The sequence below is a fragment of the Rhinichthys klamathensis genome, unplaced genomic scaffold, assembly GCF_029890125.1.
Source record: "Rhinichthys klamathensis goyatoka isolate OS25496 unplaced genomic scaffold, OSU_Roscu_1.1 h1tg000167l_1, whole genome shotgun sequence".
NCBI classification, from domain to species: domain Eukaryota; kingdom Metazoa; phylum Chordata; class Actinopteri; order Cypriniformes; family Leuciscidae; genus Rhinichthys; species Rhinichthys klamathensis.
This window is the reverse complement of record NW_026606698.1, coordinates 328312-345694: the sequence shown is the minus strand read 5'-3', so window position 1 is coordinate 345694 and position 17383 is coordinate 328312. Positions and strand designations below refer to the sequence as shown.

Genomic DNA, 17383 nt, shown 5'->3' with positions numbered 1-17383 from the left:
GTAACTGATTGTTACTGTTGGTTGCCAAGGTAACAGAGTCTTTAGACCAGAGTTAGCCTGGGGGGAAGGCGTCAAATTTTTTTGGTCTAAATTAAGTCAGTCTTTATTTTTGTGAAACAGTCTAACTTGCATTAGACTCTTATATGAGCAAATATTAGACTTGTCTAACACTATAGACCGGTCTAAAATAGCTTTGTGAAACCGGCCCCAGAAGAGAAATGAAAGACAAAATGACTCTCTTCAGTGATTTTAAGTTTGTTGAAGCAGAAGTGTCTAATTTTATTGAATGTTCAATAAGTCAGCTACATGTGAACCATTGGTAGATTGTCTTCCTGAGGAGAAATGAAAGGCAAAATGACTCTCTTCAGCTTTAAGGCTTCCATTGCTTTGCATTTTGCAGTTTAATGCAAGTTTTTCGTACGTTTTGTGCTCAATTTAGGTGTAAATTACATGAGAGTCTGAAATACCACTCAAGTTACATCACCAATAAGTGTTTGGAGATTGCATTTGTCAACAAAACCAGTAGTAATGGTCGTGACGCTGACATCATGAGCATGAACTAATGTAATAGCGATTGATTGGACTGTCACAAATGACAAAATGCCTCTTCATGGGGAGCGAAATTAAGTTATTCTGTTTTGCACGGCTGTCCAACTTTTAAAAAAAAAGTAGACCAGTTTAAGCTTCTACCTAACATTTTTTTTTTTCAATTCAACAGTTGAGCGAAACGCAAGGCTTTCTCTGCATAATGTGGCGACTCTAGGTATGTTAGCAATACCAGTAATTGCTGCAGGCTTATATAATAATGTTTTCTCGAGCAGCATTTTAAAGCAGTGAGTCAAATCTTCCTCTGACTCATTGGTGGACACAAAGAACAGAGTCCTTCAGTCCTTGTGAATGTGTTTGTTTTGAAGTTTTCATTTATCTTCTCCACGGTGACCGAACTCATCTGAACTGTGTGTTTATGTAGGTAGACATTCCTCAGCAACAGAAAGTGAATCTTGCCCCACTTGGCCTCTCTGCTTCTCTCAAACGTTACTGTTGTCACACAGTTTTCCTTTTATCTCTCCAAGAACAGTTTGAACACACAAAATATGTATTAAACATTACAAAAATGTGCATGTAAGAACAGAAAACCAAAAACTAGCATACAACTTTTACACACATTAATAAAACAATACAATTTGTGCACTAATGAGGATTAAAAGGCCTTGACTGCCGTATTTAAGGAAGCTCTTCCAATCGAATTTATATATTAAACTTTGAATCAATCCATATGCTGTTTTGTCTTTATAATAGACTGAGTTTATGTAGGCTACATCCTGCAGTAACGTCCATGCATTCTCTGCTTGAGATTAGCTGAAGGTGCTACCTGTGTCTCCTCTGATCCTCCGTCCTCCTCTGTGTCACTGCCACAAACCAGGCTGGGCAAATCTGCAGTGTTACCGTCCCCTCCGTCACTCAGTACAGCCCCGAAGAGCAGGGAGCGGATCTAGAATGAGACCCTCAAGTTGTAAATGCAAACATCTGAGGAATGATCAAGCTAAATGTAGCTTGATCATTCTACAAAATTAGTGTTTTGTATCCCTGTTACATACATGTAAAAAAAAAAATTGAATCTAGAAAGAATTTTGGTTTGGACACACTTTGACATCTTACTGAAACCGTTTGATCTAAATGATTCTGCTTTTTACCTGAAATTAGTTTTGCAGGCAAATGTGTTTTAAAAACATTAACTTCTTGACAAGAAAAAAAATTACTAGTTTAATTTACCCTATAAAGCCAAATACCATATGTCTCTAAATGATCGAAATGTTGCTGTAAAAATTGCAGCACATAATCTTCTATACTGTATGCCTTCTGTAATCTGATTATACTCTTTTACCAAGTAAAAACCTTTTATAATAATTGTAAACAAAATCCTTCAGCTTGTGGTTCACATGGGTAATTGAGATGTATACATCATATGAAAGCTGATTAAATAAGCTTTCCATTGATGTATGGTTTGTTAGGATAGGAGAATATTTGGCGGAGATATAATTATTTGAAAATCTGAAATCTGTGGGTGCAAAAAAATAGAATTAACATTGAGAAAATCGCCATTAAAGTTGTTCATTTATGTTCACGGTGTGCTGCATTCATTCACAAAAATAAATATTTTATATATTTACGGTAGGAAGTTTACAAAATATCTTCATGGAAAGTGATCTTTACTTAATATCCTAATGATTTTTAGCATAAAAGAAAAATCGATATTTTGTGATCCAGGGTCAAATAAATCAACTTAGGTTTACTTCCTTTATCCATACATAATATTTTAGAAAAATCGTGTTAAAATGTGAGTATCAAATATGATCCATCAGGCCTTTGAGGAAGGTTTATTTGTTCATCTCTCAATCAACATTGTATGTGTGTTTTGCCTATTAAAAAAACGAGCTTTGATCATAAAACTAAGCATTTAAATATAATCTTAATAAGACTTATTATTGGCAGATATAGAGTGATGACTGATATTTATATGCATTTTATGTAAGTATCTGCTGTGCTGTTATAAAGATCTCACTGATATACATAACAAGCATCAGAATTTCATCTTATGTTTTGGCCGTATAGATATAAGCAATTGCACCAAATTTCATATTTTTTTCTCAGTTTGGGAAACTGACGTGTTTTTTGTTCCTCGGGTCTAAGCTCCATATTCTCACTATATTAGACTATATGAGCCATACAAGCCTGATGCATCAAATAGGACACATATGAAAAAAAAAAAAAAACATTGATGAGTTTTTTGTTGGTCACTACATATTTTTCATACTATTCATACTATTTTCCATTTGTGCAACTCAGTTTAGAAGATTTTGCTATTATTTGAAAATGTGGAAAAATCAAATACTTTTGACTGGTAGTGCATTAGAATTTAGGGTATTAATCTGATAATGCCACACTGCAATTTATAGTTTGTCTGCTAGAAGACTCTAACCTTAAATGTGGCTGGTGTTATTGGTGTCGTCAAGGCCGATTCAGGCACACACATGGGTCTTGGCAGGATCTCTCCAGGTGCATGAAGCTGAATCATCTTCTTCATATGAAGGGCTGGATTGAACACTTCACTGCCCTGGCTGGAGGCCACACGTTCCCCATCAGCAATGCTCACTTCTGCTTCCATGGGGCCTTCACTTATGGAGATTTCAGCAATGCACACCTCTGCCTCCATGGGGTCCTCACTTGTGGAGACTTCGGCTGTGGAGGTCTTTGGGATTGTAACAGGACAGTCATCCCTAGAACACACAAGTCAAGTCAAGTCACATTTATTTATATAGCACTTTTTACAATCCAGATTGTTTCAAAGCAGCTTTATAGAGAAAACAGGAAAATATTGCTACAAAGTTTGTTTCAAGAAGAAAAAAGCATCGGTCAGTGATGTTTCATTTTTGTTGTTAAAAGGGTATTAATTTAGTTCATTTATATAAATATATATAGCCGCTCTGGAGAAAACACAGACTGATGTTTGTTGTTGCTGAAACTATTGCTGCGTTCCAGTCCACTTTTAGACACGCACTTGCGAACTTCCCTAAGCACTTCCCCTCGGGGGAATCCCTGCCGCCATTTTGAAGTGCGTTCCACTTCGTGAAGTAGACGAGGGAAGTTTATATGGACCGACCCTCACTCCCTCGATTTTGACCGAGGGAGCAAGTCTACTTCATATGTGCTAGTACTTGTTACTAGAAGAAGCAGTAGAACAACAGGAGAGAACATCAGTCTGTGAGTGTTTACTTTTCAGATTAGATTTTAGCGCGGCTCTTCGTTGCTAGGAAACTTTGTTTTGTTTATAAAAAAATAACAATGAATTACATGGACTGCGTTAGATTAAACTGAGAGTGGTAATAGCACTTGCATATTGTTGTCCTACTGTTAGTTTAACTGCTTCTATTGTTCTCATTTGCTTTGGATAAAAGCGTCTGCTAAATGAATAAATGTAAATATGTACACTTCAGGCAGCTCCATATACCACAATGCAACACGATTGTGAGGTCACCGCAGATTTTGTCTAATCACCACCACCACAAACAACTCTATGATATATTAATAAAAATTTGTTTAATTTAAAACAACCCAAACACATCTATATACATTTGGATGCTGCATTAAACAAAATCTTAAAGGGAATTAAAATAAAAATAAAAAAAAATCAAGTAATCAAGGGCTTAGGATGTTGCAGTTCAGCCCATCGCAGTTTCATTTAACGTAAGCAATGATGTACATCCGAGTGAACGAGACGGAGGGAAGTTAGCGAGTGAAGGGCATGACAATTTTAAACTGGAACTCAGCATATGTTTCAACCATTAAAACATGCATGTTGTTTTTTATTCTTTATCATTTTTTCCAAACAAGCAATTCAACAGAATAAGACTCTGCCCCCACCAGCTCTGGAGCATGACGTTAATGTGGTGTAAAGCATATCAAATTGACTCTCTGAAGTTTGTTAACTTGGTTAAATGGCAAGACCCCCCTGCGATCAAAGAATTTGTATAATAAAACATCGTTATAATAGATGTAAAACTTTTTATGTGTGCCTGTAAGTAAAGAGTTTGCAGCACAGCCTGAGTGATGTAAGTGCTATGGGTAACGAAACACGTGCAGGAATGTGTGAGGTACAGTAGAGGCAACAGAGAGAAGGGGACCAATCACACAGTGACAGTGGGGGAGGGTGTGTGAAGGAAAGATGAATGCATGTCTCTGAATATGTGAAGGCAGGGCTATACTATGTTCAGATGTGTCTCTGTACCAGAACTAAGGCCCACGGGACTAACGATCCATTGCATGCGAGAGCAACTACAACAACAACTGTTTCAACTTACTCCGGAGGATCTGTTGATCTACTCCACTATGAGGACACTGTTTAGTAAAATTATTTAATTTCATCAAAATGAAAATTCTGCCATCTTTTACTTAACCTCATGTTGTTTTCAAACTCGTATGAGTGTCTTTCTCTCTGCAGTCTGCATCCATTCTGTCATTTTGAGCTTAAAAGTTTCCTCATTCAATTCCATTATGTTCAAGAGTGGCCTTTTGTGGTTCATAGAAGAAATGAATAAATTCATATTCTATTCCTAGGATGAACTGTTCCTTTAAAAATAATCTCCTCATGATCAGTCCCTTGTTTGTCCTCATTTGTAAATTGCATTAGATTTAATTAAAGCAAATGTATGTGTTTTAATATTATCATTATTATTATTTTATAATTATATAATATTTATTTGTATTATACTTTTTTTTTTAGTGTTCAAATAATTAATAATCATTTTCATCCAAACAAGAATCAACATACGTGGCCTTGTTGTTGGATGGTAGACTTTGTCTTTACACTAAACAGCATTGTTGACATCTAACATATGCAAATAAACCCTTTGCCCTTTTAAAATCAAGAGATAAAAAAAAATCAAGACTAGTTATTTATTTTAGCTTTCACTAGCATGAATAATTGCAGGTTGGCTGTATAAACAGTCAGTGGTGACGTAAGGTGCACGCAACAGGTGACCCAGACGTTTGTTTCTGCTTGAGACTAACACACAGAACCACTGACACTGATACAAGCACAAACTCTACGAGGAGGCGGTGCAGATTCAGTGACATCACTGCCCAGACTGGAGGAGTTACAGTGATAGATTAGACAGAGACAGGCCAGCATGTCACAGCTCTAGCTCTGCGTTACCCTATATGTAAGCCGAGGTAAACTAGAGAACTAAAGCCGTCACTGAACTCAGCTGCTGTCTTGGTGCTTATGGACAAGGCTCTATGTCACAGTGGTTTTGCATTTGCATTGCACCTATAATTTGAAATTATAGGAAAGAGACTGTATGAAACAAGGTTACGGGGTGGAATATTCTGTCTATTTGGGAGGGCCAGGGTCTTCTTAAAAACTAATTTATATTCTGTTCCAGAATTTAAATCATGCAAGTGATCATTTATACTTGATACTTATCAAAGTAAATGATCAAAAAAATGTAACTTATGCGTGAAATGTTCCTTTAAGAACATCTATCCATCATGAAAATACAAAGTCAGTTGTGAAAGTACAGTATATGCATGTGAACATGAGGGTTATAATGAAATACCCAGGTGCAGGTTGAGATGGACTTTCGTAGTTTGGATCCGTTAAAGTGGACAACACAACATGGGCCTCCAGCGTCATGTCTTTTACAGAGAAGGATACAGGCCTGTAAGAGTTCAGAATCATTCAACTAACAGCTATAGTTGGTTATGTATTGTGCAGCTAAAAATATGACTTTGTACTGAATATATGTGGGTTTGGCATTGAAAACAAAATAAAAGACTTACTGTCCAGGAATACCAAACTGACAAGATATTGGTAGACCATAAGACTCAGCAAAGGACAGCAGCCCCTAAAAGCAATTTAACAATAAATCATTATTTACATTTCATTATTTATATAAATATTCATATATTTATATATATATTTACATTACAATTATATATATATATATATAAATAATTTTCTTAAACGGTACAAATCTGTTTTTGGCAGATCTTAATTCTTCAGAATTTTGCAGGGTGGTCTTTGATGATCTTTTAAATTATATATATATATATATATATATATATATATATATATATTTTAACAATTAATAATACATTATTGTTTAAATTATATATATATATAATTTAAACAATATTGTAATTATTACAAAATTCTGAAGAATTAAGACCTGCCAAAAACAGATTTGTACAGTGTTTTATACACAGGGACACGCTGATCCGAACCGATGTATTTGACCCTGTTTAAGACTGCATGAGGAGAAGGTCAGTCATGTGTGTCCAGGCCACAGTGTGCTGTCCAGTGCTGTAACTCATTGTGACAGGTTATCTGGTTAGAATCCAAGCATCTGTCCCACTGCATCAATGCCTGACACAAATACACTGTGGCCTGCCAAGAAGTTACGCCACTGACATACAGCCAAAGCGCGTACGTGAAAAGGGTTGGTACTAGCAGGGCATAATCCAGTGCCACGAGATCTCCCTGGAAATCAGGGTCAAAGGTTGAGCCAGAGAATACAAAATTAACTTGTGTTTATAGTTTATCTTGGATATATTACGAAATCACGGAAGTGATCATCAAGGATGATTGTAGTTTCATGTTTTTTTTAAACGTTTGGTATTTTTTAGAAGTGTGTAATCCAACTATTCAACTAATTACATTTTTTTGAGATAAGTAATATTGCTGATTAATGCAGATTACCACAAAATTAATAAAGTAGCACACCTGGATGCAAGTAAAAGGGGCCTTATTATGCTTCTTTTTTTTTACGTTCAACTTTCTTTAGAGTGTAATGTTGCTGTTTGTGCATGAAAAAGGCCTGCAACGTTACAAAGCACAAAGTCCCTCCAAAGTGAGTTATTCTCTTTAATAACTGAACTCCCTGAAACGGCTCCATTGTAGTCTTGAGTTTTCTCCCGGGAACGAACATGTCACATCCATCCATCTTCCTCCGCTTATCCGGGGCCGGGTCGCGGGGGCAGCAGTCTAAGCAGAGACGCCCAGACCTCCCTCTCCCTAGACACTTCCTCCAGCTCTTCCGGGGGGACACCGAGTCGTTCCCAGGCCAGCCGGGAGACATAGTCCCTCCAGCGTGTCCTAGGTCTTCCCCGGGGTCTCCTCCCGGTGGGACGCGCCCGGAACACCTTCCCGGGAAGGCGTCCAGGAGGCGTCCAGGACAACCTCAGCTGACCGAGCTTCTCATACCTATCTCTAAGGGATCGCCCAGCCACCCTGCGGAGAAAGCTCATTTCGGCCGCCTGTATCTGGGATCTTGTCCTTTCGGTCATGACCCACAGCTCATGACCATAGGTGAGAGTAGGAACGTACATTGACCGGTAAATCGAGAGCTTTCTTCACCACGAACATGTCACAATAATCCTCAATTAAATAATTCACACAAAATAAAGGGGCGGGGCCTGGTTGAGTTGCATTAGTAGTGTGTTGAAACTCGCCATTATGGTAAGGGGCGGGACATTTCAGAAACACACTGATCCAGCCGACCAATCAGAGCACATTGAGCTTTTCGGAAGGAGGAGCTTCATAGAAACAGGAACTAAACAGAGCGTTACTAACAGACTGGGAAGAGAGGAGTTGTGAATAAAATATGTGAAAATATTCACATACATAAATATTCACCCCAAAAACAAAATCAAGACTTTGAAGAAAGGTCATAATACACTGATTTCACGCAGCCGCCATTTTGAAATCGAAAGCGAGGCTCCGGTGGGAAGAACCCCGGAAGTACAGATAAACAACAACATAGATAGATATCCATAATAAAGGCTAGATGTCTTACGGCGGAGTCTCTATCGTCATCACCGGCGGCCATCTTGTCACAGGCAAGCTTTCTGGCGGGCTCTGTGGTGCCTGATGTAAGATGAGTGATCAGCACGAACACAAATACTCTCATCTCGTTGAAATCTTGACGGATTTATAAATGGTTTGGTTTCTTACAAACGTTATTGACGTGGCTATAATTCTGGATGATTATTAATTGATACACTTATTATTCAAAAGTGTGCAGTGTCATAACTACATCTCTGACGTTTATAACAAACCAAACCGTTTGAAAATCGGTAGAAAATTGAGCAAGTTATGGTTATTTAAAAAGTACATGCACCATTAAAACACAATGTTACGAGTGAGCGAGCTGCCTGTGACAAGATGGCCGCCAGGTGCGGACGTCGACCTCCATTGGCCAGCAGCGCGGACGAGACATCTAGCCTTTATTATGGATATCTATGAACAACAATGCCTTGGACAACCAACCTGAAGCTGCTGCCACGATTTACACTATTGGATGTTAATATCCAATATAGGATAATATGTATATAGTTCGTTCCTGCTTCTTTTTTTACGTTCTGAATTATATATATATAAAAAATAATTTTATTTATGAATGAATTTCACTGTATATAGTCTAAAGTATGAAAGAAATGTATGTACAGTTTTAGAATAACTCATTTCTACATTAAACACAACAATACGCCATCGCATTCGCGACTCTCCTGTGATTAAAGATTCCGGTTTACTTCCCACCGGAGCCTCGCTTTCGATTTCAAAATTACGGCTGCTTGAAATCAGCGTATAGCTCCCCTTTAAAAGTACATTGGAGTCCGTTCAGTTCACACGCATGACACACTTTCTCTGAACTCGCCTGAGTGAATATGATCACACAGCGACTACATTGCAGGACAGAAATAAGTGGCAATAAAAACAAATACGGAAAGATCCTCATGCACTGATCAGATCACACATTAAATAAAGCATTCTGGCATGTGGACACAAATACCTCATCTCTCTACACACATCCTGCGTATTTACGTGGTAAAACATGTTGTACTGGACGCTCACCCTCAGTTCTTTTAGGCAAAAGGTCACGGCTGAATCCTCTCCAACCTGAAAATAGTCGAACTCGTCTGGGTGCAGCATCAGCTCTGTGTTCATGCCTTTAATACAACCTGATATCAAACAAACAAGATCTAATTAATGCAGGAACACAATGTTTAACATCTGAGCTCTAGTATACATTAAGTCTAAATACATGTAGGTTGCATGCAGTTCTGAATTTATGTAAATTACCTTCCTCTCCAGCTAATATAAATGTAATACTAGCTTACTAAATACTGCCTACTATTTAGATAGTAAGTAAAGCAATGAAAAACACACTGCACATTTACTTTAGTGAGTTTAATCCATAAAATGGTTAATTTAATTTGGTGTAAAAAATATTTTAATACTTATATATTTAAAAAATATATAAATTAATGATATATACTGCAAGAATAGTAAGAGTGCTACATGGTAGTATACTATTAAAAACACAGCCTTACCATTTTCTTCCTCATAAAAGGTCTTCAATGCTACTTTATAAGAGGAAATGGAAAGAGTGACCTCTTCTTGTGAAATCGGGAAATGCACCACAATGTCGCCTAAAAGTCTGACAAAGAAACAAAAGTGGTTTGAAGTCGGCTTATGGTTTGGACTATCCTTCTAAAAATTAAACGTTAACAATTTACGAGGTCCCATTGTGCTTGTTAAAGCATAAGCTGACATTAACTAACAGTGAGCAATACATTTGTTACAGTATTTGCTAACGTTAGTTAATAAAAATACTGCTCATTGTTAGTTCATGTTAGCTAAGGTGCATTAAATAATATTAACAGATGCAACTTTTGATTTTAGTAGTAGGTCATGTAAACTAATGTACTTACTGTAAAGTGTTACTAATGAAACTGGAAAAGAATTATGCTGAATTGTTTGTGTGTGTGTGTGTGTGTGTGTGTGTGTGTGTGTGTGTGTGTGTGTGTGTGTGTGTGTGTGTGTGTGTGTGTGTGTGTGTGTGTGTGTGTGTGTGTATGTGTGGCCTGGTAAACCCTACGTTATGGGGACAAAATGTCCCCACAAGGATGGCAATATCCGAAATCCTTGTTCGTGTGGGGACATTTTTTGGTCCCCATGAGGAAATCAGCTTATAAATCATACTAAGTGATGTTGTTTGAAAATGTAAAAATGCAGAATGTTTCCTGTGATGGGTAGGTTTAGGGATAGGGTTAGTGTAAGGGAATAGAATATACAGTCTGTACAGTATAAAAATCATTATGTCTATGGAAAGTCCCCATAAAACATGAAAACACAACATGTGTGTGTGTGTGTGTGTGTGTGTGTGTGTGTTTACTTGGACTGGGCCTTCAGGACATTTGGACAGAGGTGAGCTGGGAACACAGCCTGCAAAGCTTCACATTCCTGATATCCCAAATTATGTGTCTTAGTTATTCCTAAAACACACACATAAGTGCCAACATCTTGATTAGAACAAATGTGATAAGTTGTGATGAATTATGCAATATGGAAATGATTTCAAGCATCTCATCATCACAGAAGAGAGTCCAGTTGAAGTGTGCTGACACCCTGTGACTACAACCGCCAACATCAATCTGTTCATCCCTCTGTCAATGCATTACCAGCTTCAATACACACTTCACATGCAAATGAACTAACCGTGTCTGCAGTGAAACTGAAATATCACCCTGCTGTCTGGGATGTTGATGGTTATCTCACATCTATCCACACTTCGCTCTCTCCACGCAACACAGCGGAACAGGGGAAGGACGGACTGAAAATTATTTTTTAAAGCATACAATAACCAGTAAATACTGTGCATGAATAATACTGATGGATATTAGTTACGGCACTGGGTGTTTATATCACAGGTTATAATAATGCTTTATTTTAAAACATGTTATTAACCCCTTAAGTGTCCTGTCGAGTGAGTTCACGTAGTGTAACAGCGCAGCGCTTCTGTGTTGTACGTCACACGAAGGCTCACTATTGGCCGACGCTGGTCATGTGTGTGATGCGTGTGACGTGCAACACAGAAGCGCTGCGCTGTTACACTACGTGAACTCACTCGAGGCCCACAGAGAAGGAAATGAATAGTTGAATAAAGTCGTTATTTTTGTTTGTTTTTTGCACACAAAAAGTATTCTCGTCACTTGATAAACTTAAGATTGAGCCACTGTAGTCACTCGGACTATTTTAACGATGTCTTTAATAACTTTTCTGGGCCGTAATCCCTTAAGAAGCCTATGGAGGAGTGATCCAGCTCTCAGATTTACTCAAAAATATCTTAATTTGTGTTCCGAAGATGAAGGAAAGTCTTACGGGGTTGAACAACATGAGGGAGAGTAATTACTGACAGAGTTTTCATTTTTGGGTGAACTATCCCTTTTTAAAGGGGTCATATAATGGTACATGCATACCTGCCAACTTTTGAGTTTTGCTCGGCGTGAGATTTGTTGACGGGGGGGGGGGGGGGGTGGGGGGTAGAGACGAGTGAGATTTGTTGACGGGGGGGGGGGGGTCTCGCTCGCGCAAGGTCTCTCGCTCGCTCTACGCGGTTTGGAGCACAATATCTGTCTCGCATGCACGCTCGCTCTAGATAACGGGAGATTTTTAACGAATTTGCGGTATAACTAGTCGATCACGTGTGGCTCAACAGGTAGATATATAGATAAACTCATCTTCCAGGCATTTGACCGCCCGGGTTGACACTTCAGCGTGAGAAATCGGGAGTGTGGCGTGTGAGCGTGTGAAACCAATCAAATGCGGGTGTCTCACGGCCAATGCGTGAGAGTTGGCAGCTATGTACATGCACTTTTACAAGTTGATTGTACTGAAATGTGTGTTGGCAGTGCCTGTACACAACCATCATAAAATGATAAAAATCCATCCAGTGTTTTTGTTTTAATCTCCTTATATGTTTTCCCCTGTCTCAAATCAAGCCGTTCGAGCCTGTGACGTCACAAGCTCGCACCCCCCTCCCACGATTGTTGATTGACAGCAACGTTTCAACACAGACCCGCCCTCGCTCGTGAGCCAGCTGTCAATCATAGTCTGCGCGGACCGGCGCGGTCATTGTTGATATGCTGGAGCACTGTCTATGAGCAGAATGGCGTCTAAGCGATTGTGGTGTTCTGTTCTTGGGTGTAATAACGAACACAGCAGTCATTTTAATGTTCCTAAATCCGAACCGCTGAAGACGCAGTGGCTGAGTTTGTTTTCGAAGGGAATATTCCCCACGAGCAACGTCAATGCTCTCATGTTTGCGCGAATCATTTCACACCAGACTGCTTTATAAACGAGGGTCTGTATGAGCTGGTTTTGCTAAGAAGCTGCTCATGAATAAAGGATCGGTACCAGCTATTCGTGTTCCTGCTGAACCTCTAGAACAACTGAAGTGAGTGTAACGTTTTATTAAACTTTATATTAATATTTATATTAATCTTTGCAAATCGCTAGCTGCACGCTTCACAATGAATGCGTCAAAGGTTTACACTCAGTGTACATTACGGCATGTTTTCTATGTATGATGTTCTCAATATAATTCGTAATCCCACGTTTATACTGAACAACGCATTATGATTATTGTGTTATTGTGTTGCAAACGGTGTACACAGAACAGAGGCGGGGTGAGCAAAGCTCATTATCATTTAAAGTCATATGCACTGAAACGGCGTGCTGAAAACAGAGCTGTTTTTGACCAAGTAAAATAAGTGTTTTCTTACAATACTAATGAGAATTTTTAATTAAAGTATATTACAAACTTTTAATTTAGACCCTAAAGAATCATACTAGCTTGTACAAAAATGGCATTATATGACCCCTTTAAAAAGACCATATGTTGTTGTGTTGTTTTGTATTTAACAGAATACAAAAGATGTAGGCTACAGTAATAATAACATTGACCAAACCTTCAAGACTTAAATGAAACCTATGGTTCCGAGTGTTTAGTACCTTTATGTTTAGTTTACATTTGACAGCATCACAGTCTTTCTGGGTGTCTGGATCTGGAATATACTTCTGGAAGAACAGAGGAGTGAAGTAGAAACAGGCATAAGCCGATTGAGATGAGTTGACTGTCCTTACAGCCAACTGTAGATCAGAGAGAGACAGAGAGAGGAAAAATTAAAAATGAGAGACAAAATAAATTAGTAACACTTTACAATTAGGTCCCAGCAGTTATCATTAGCCTAGTTAATGCATTAACTAACACAGATAAATGCATTTGTTGATGTGTTTATTAATGTTGTTAAAATTAGTTATTAAAATACAACTGATCAGTGTTAGTTCATGTTAGCTCAGGTGGTCCAATAAATAATATTAACAGATAGGCCTAGATTAGTAACTAAATGTAATCCAGGCCTAAATGAAAAGAAGTATTTTCATTGTTAGTTAATGTTAATTAATGCCAACAACTGGAGTCTTACCAATAAGTTTACACACAAGACTGTGTCTTAAATCCTGTCTGATGTCTAATAAGGCAGCTCGCCAGTTTTTAAAACACAGCCTGTGTGTGTGTGTGTGTGTGTGTGTGTGTGTGTGAGCCTACCCCTTCCTCCAGTGGATCCAACCATATTTCTTCACCAATTCTTGACAGAGCATGAACTGCTTTTCCAAATACTAAAAACAGTAACGTTAAACAGGGGTATTTATAAACAAATGAAACGCGGAGAGTGTAAGTTAGATAATATCGAGTAAAAATGTGTCATACCTTTAATGCCATTGCCTTCAATGATACACTTCATTTTATTTTCCTTCGCTCAATAACTTATTTACCGCAAGAAGATTAGACGCGAAACTACCTATTCTCATTATTCAGATAAAGCAGACATTCTGACAGGAAACTGAGAATTTAGAGAATAAAAACTATAAACAGTTTTTCCTCAGATTTCCTCAGTGCTTGCGAGCGGGAAAAAAGCGAGCGCGCGCCATCTAGTGTCCGGCAAACCAAGCGCTACTAATCTCAAGTTTATTTAGGATTTTATTGAGTTTAATAATATAATATAATGTAATGTAATATAATATAACTGAAACCGTTCAACAGGAAAGAAATTCTAACCTTTCCACAAGTTACAAAAAATTAGACCGGAAAGTAGTGGACGTGTGTGTAAAGATTCACACGAATAAACCAACATGTACCCCTTGATTAGAAAAAAAATATATATTTATTAGCTTAACAATTTGTGCCATTTTAATGTGTTGTATAAAGCATAGGAACTGTATATATTGAGAACAACGGCCGACCGGAACGATTAAATCGTAACACAAAACACTCACATGGTTGTCTGGGTGTACATATGAACATCTCAGCTGCTAGAATTTTACAAGAGAGTCATTTACACTATTCAAACACAAAATGTGTTCATATGGAAGCCGACTGATCCTCTCTTAGTTTAATCACGTATTTCGAGTAATTCTTACCGTAAATTGTCTTATTCTGGGTAAAGAAGAGGTTTTAGCTGTTATGGCTTGTAATGATGAATGGCAGGTAGCAGGGCGTCGTAAAGGAGCTGCTAGAAGAGGACACCCTCCTTCAAACCCAAAACTAGACTCACACCAGGTGTCTGACTGCAAACTGGACAAACAGAAGATGACAAACGCCATGTGAGAGTTTATCTGCCATGTCAAATCCAAGCAGTGACACTTTTAAACATGTTACCATTATAACACAATGGTATTCTTATATACCTTGGAGTTCCATGTAAATAGGAAAGTACATTAATCTGGTAATCAATCATATTACCATCTGATATTAGTACTTTTTTTTATGTTATGCAATTATGTTAAGGTTTGTATTCATACTGTCTGCAAGCTCTCTGAAATGTCCTTCTCCTTCACAGGAATGAACTGAGAGGAGAAAACGTCTGGATGGAATGGAGAGGTGATGTTGAACTACTGCAGTACAGGCCATAAATGTAAAAATAATGTACTATTTTTTAAATAAATGACCACATTCCCATCTCCACCTCCAGATCTCCTGTCCAAGCGTCTTCTTTCCAATGCTTCTGGGTCTTCAGATCTGAATGGAGATGCGTCTCTTCAGCACTGTGTGTGTTATGGTTTGGGTAACTTTGCATCTTGTGTATCTGCCCGATACCAGCTAGCAATGTTGTTACTGGTTCTAGAGACGCTCCAGGTATATAATTTTCATTTATGTGATATGATTTGTCCAATTAAGCATTGTATTTTTAATGCAATTAAATCTTTAATGCTTTCTCAGATTCCCGTGGGCAGTTGCAGTGTGTATGATCCGGTGTTTTCTGCGTCAGAGTGTGATGCTCTTAAAGAGCTCGGCTTCACCGTGCTGACTGAAAATGAGGTGCGTCACACATAGTGTCAGTATAATTTTGTTCTGCTCTCAGTTTATAGCATCGTTTTCCTAACAGGAGGGAAAGCGCCCAGTTTATCAACCCACCCTGTTCTACCTGATGCATTGTGGGAAGGCTCTGTATAACAACCTGCTGTGGAGAAACTGGACCCCTCAGACATTGCAAAAAATTATTATAATTGGCAACCGTTTTCATGGCATTCAAGAAAGGTAGGTGCCTAGACTTATACGACACATGACCAAAAGCATGTGGACGTCCTCACTATTTCAGCTCCCAGCAAGCCAGGCTCTTGCCCAACATCAGTGTGAGCATAAATGTTTATAAAAACAAAAGAGTGAAGCAGCTCCTTGTTAATACACATGGTTTTACAATTAAGTGTTTAACAAGCACCTATGAGTGTTGCATTCGGCTGTCCACATACTGCATCTCATATAAATCACTAACTACAAGACAGGGTAATTTTCATTAACTAAAACCATAAAAAACATGTGTACTTGCTATAAAATAAATTTTATCTGAAATAAAAAAAACTTTATTTCAGCTTATTGTCAAGGTAACATTATTCAGTTCTTGATATACTAAAATAACTAAAGCTGAAATGAAAATTAAATAATGAAAACTGAAATGAAAATTTGTTAACATTAGTTAATGTATTAACTCAACAATGAGCAATACATTTGTTACAGTATTTATTAATCTTTGTTGATAAAAATCCACCTTTTCGTTGTTTGTTCATGTTAGTTTACAGTGCATTAACTAATGTTAACAAATACAGCTTTTAATTTCCATAATGTATTAGTAAATGTTGAAATTAACATTAATTAAGATTAATAAATACAGTAGGAAGTATTGGTCATTTTTAGTTCATGAAGTCAACTAATGAAACTATTGTAAAGTGTAATCAAAATATTAATTAACACTAATAATATCAATTGTAGAATATAAAAAAGAAACACTGCTACAAGCTTAGTATTTACTACTTTATGCTGCTGAAAAGGCAAAATTGTGTGTATGTTTAATTGAGTCTTATTCATGCGTTTAATTTTCTTCTTAGGATGCTTCAGAGAGAGTTTGAGAGAGACTACAGCTTCCTTTCAAATGTAACTGACTTTTATTTACAGTACACCTTTACAATTCATGCATTTTTATAAAGAGATTCAACAGAGAATTAATTGTCTGACGAAATGTCAATTGAATGTCTTCGTTCTGTTCTTTCGATACTATTAATATCAGAAAAGTGGCCTTAACTCAGCTGTTGTTTTAGGTGATAAGTGTGTGTGACGAGACGCCTCTGCCCTGCGCACCGCGCTTCATGGATGTGTTCAATGACACGGCACTCATTCAATTCCCTCTGGAAAAGCTGAACAAACTGCCAGAAACCATGTGGATTGAGCCTTCAGAGCCACTGTACCAACACTGCCAAGATCTCGAGATCGTCCAGAGAGAGAAAAGGAGCTGAAAACATCACTACTTTAAACATTGCTTATTTTTTGTTATATTTTACTAGTTCGTTTCCAGTTTCTTCTTGTATATACATTTGTTTTTTTTTATTAAAATAATAAAAATAAGACTTTTTTTTTGTCTTAAAGGGGAACTGTGTATTTTTTGCACCACTGGCGAAAACTACGAAATGAAGAAAGCTTGATGCATAAAA

The 17383-nt window shown here is 37.7% G+C and overlaps 3 protein-coding genes across 3 annotated transcripts in view; 2 read left to right on the top strand and 1 right to left on the bottom strand.

Annotated features, from left to right (window-relative positions):
• ufd1l (ubiquitin recognition factor in ER associated degradation 1) overlaps positions 1-17383 on the top strand; it is a 188206-nt gene that overhangs the window by 16027 nt on the left and 154796 nt on the right. The gene's annotated exons all lie outside the window — the stretch shown is intronic.
• Positions 1238-14105, bottom strand: rad9b (RAD9 checkpoint clamp component B; the record flags this gene model as incomplete). The annotated part of the gene is made up of 10 exons (XM_056259404.1): positions 1238-1492; positions 2981-3278; positions 6117-6218; positions 6340-6404; positions 9413-9519; positions 9892-9998; positions 10737-10836; positions 11060-11174; positions 13355-13492; positions 13950-14105. Coding segments are annotated over 10 exons (1365 nt in total), but the record flags the coding sequence as incomplete, so codon positions are not given.
• srrd (SRR1 domain containing) lies at positions 14696-17308 on the top strand. Its single transcript, XM_056259365.1, has 7 exons — positions 14696-15004; positions 15241-15281; positions 15373-15536; positions 15621-15719; positions 15787-15938; positions 16784-16829; positions 16994-17308. Exons 1-7 carry the CDS (start codon positions 14865-14867, stop codon positions 17186-17188), a joined length of 837 nt encoding a protein of 278 aa, XP_056115340.1. The 5' UTR covers positions 14696-14864; the 3' UTR covers positions 17189-17308.

Bases quoted from the DNA above. Each gene is read 5' to 3' on its own strand.
- srrd (XM_056259365.1), top strand. From the start codon at position 14,865: ATGGCTTGTAATGATGAATGGCAGGTAGCAGGGCGTCGTAAAGGAGCT. The intron at 15,005-15,240 runs GTGAGAGTTTAT...TCTCCTTCACAG, and splicing joins CAGAAGATGACAAACGCCAT to GAATGAACTGAGAGGAGAAA. The intron at 15,939-16,783 runs GTAGGTGCCTAG...TTTTCTTCTTAG, and splicing joins TTTCATGGCATTCAAGAAAG to GATGCTTCAGAGAGAGTTTG.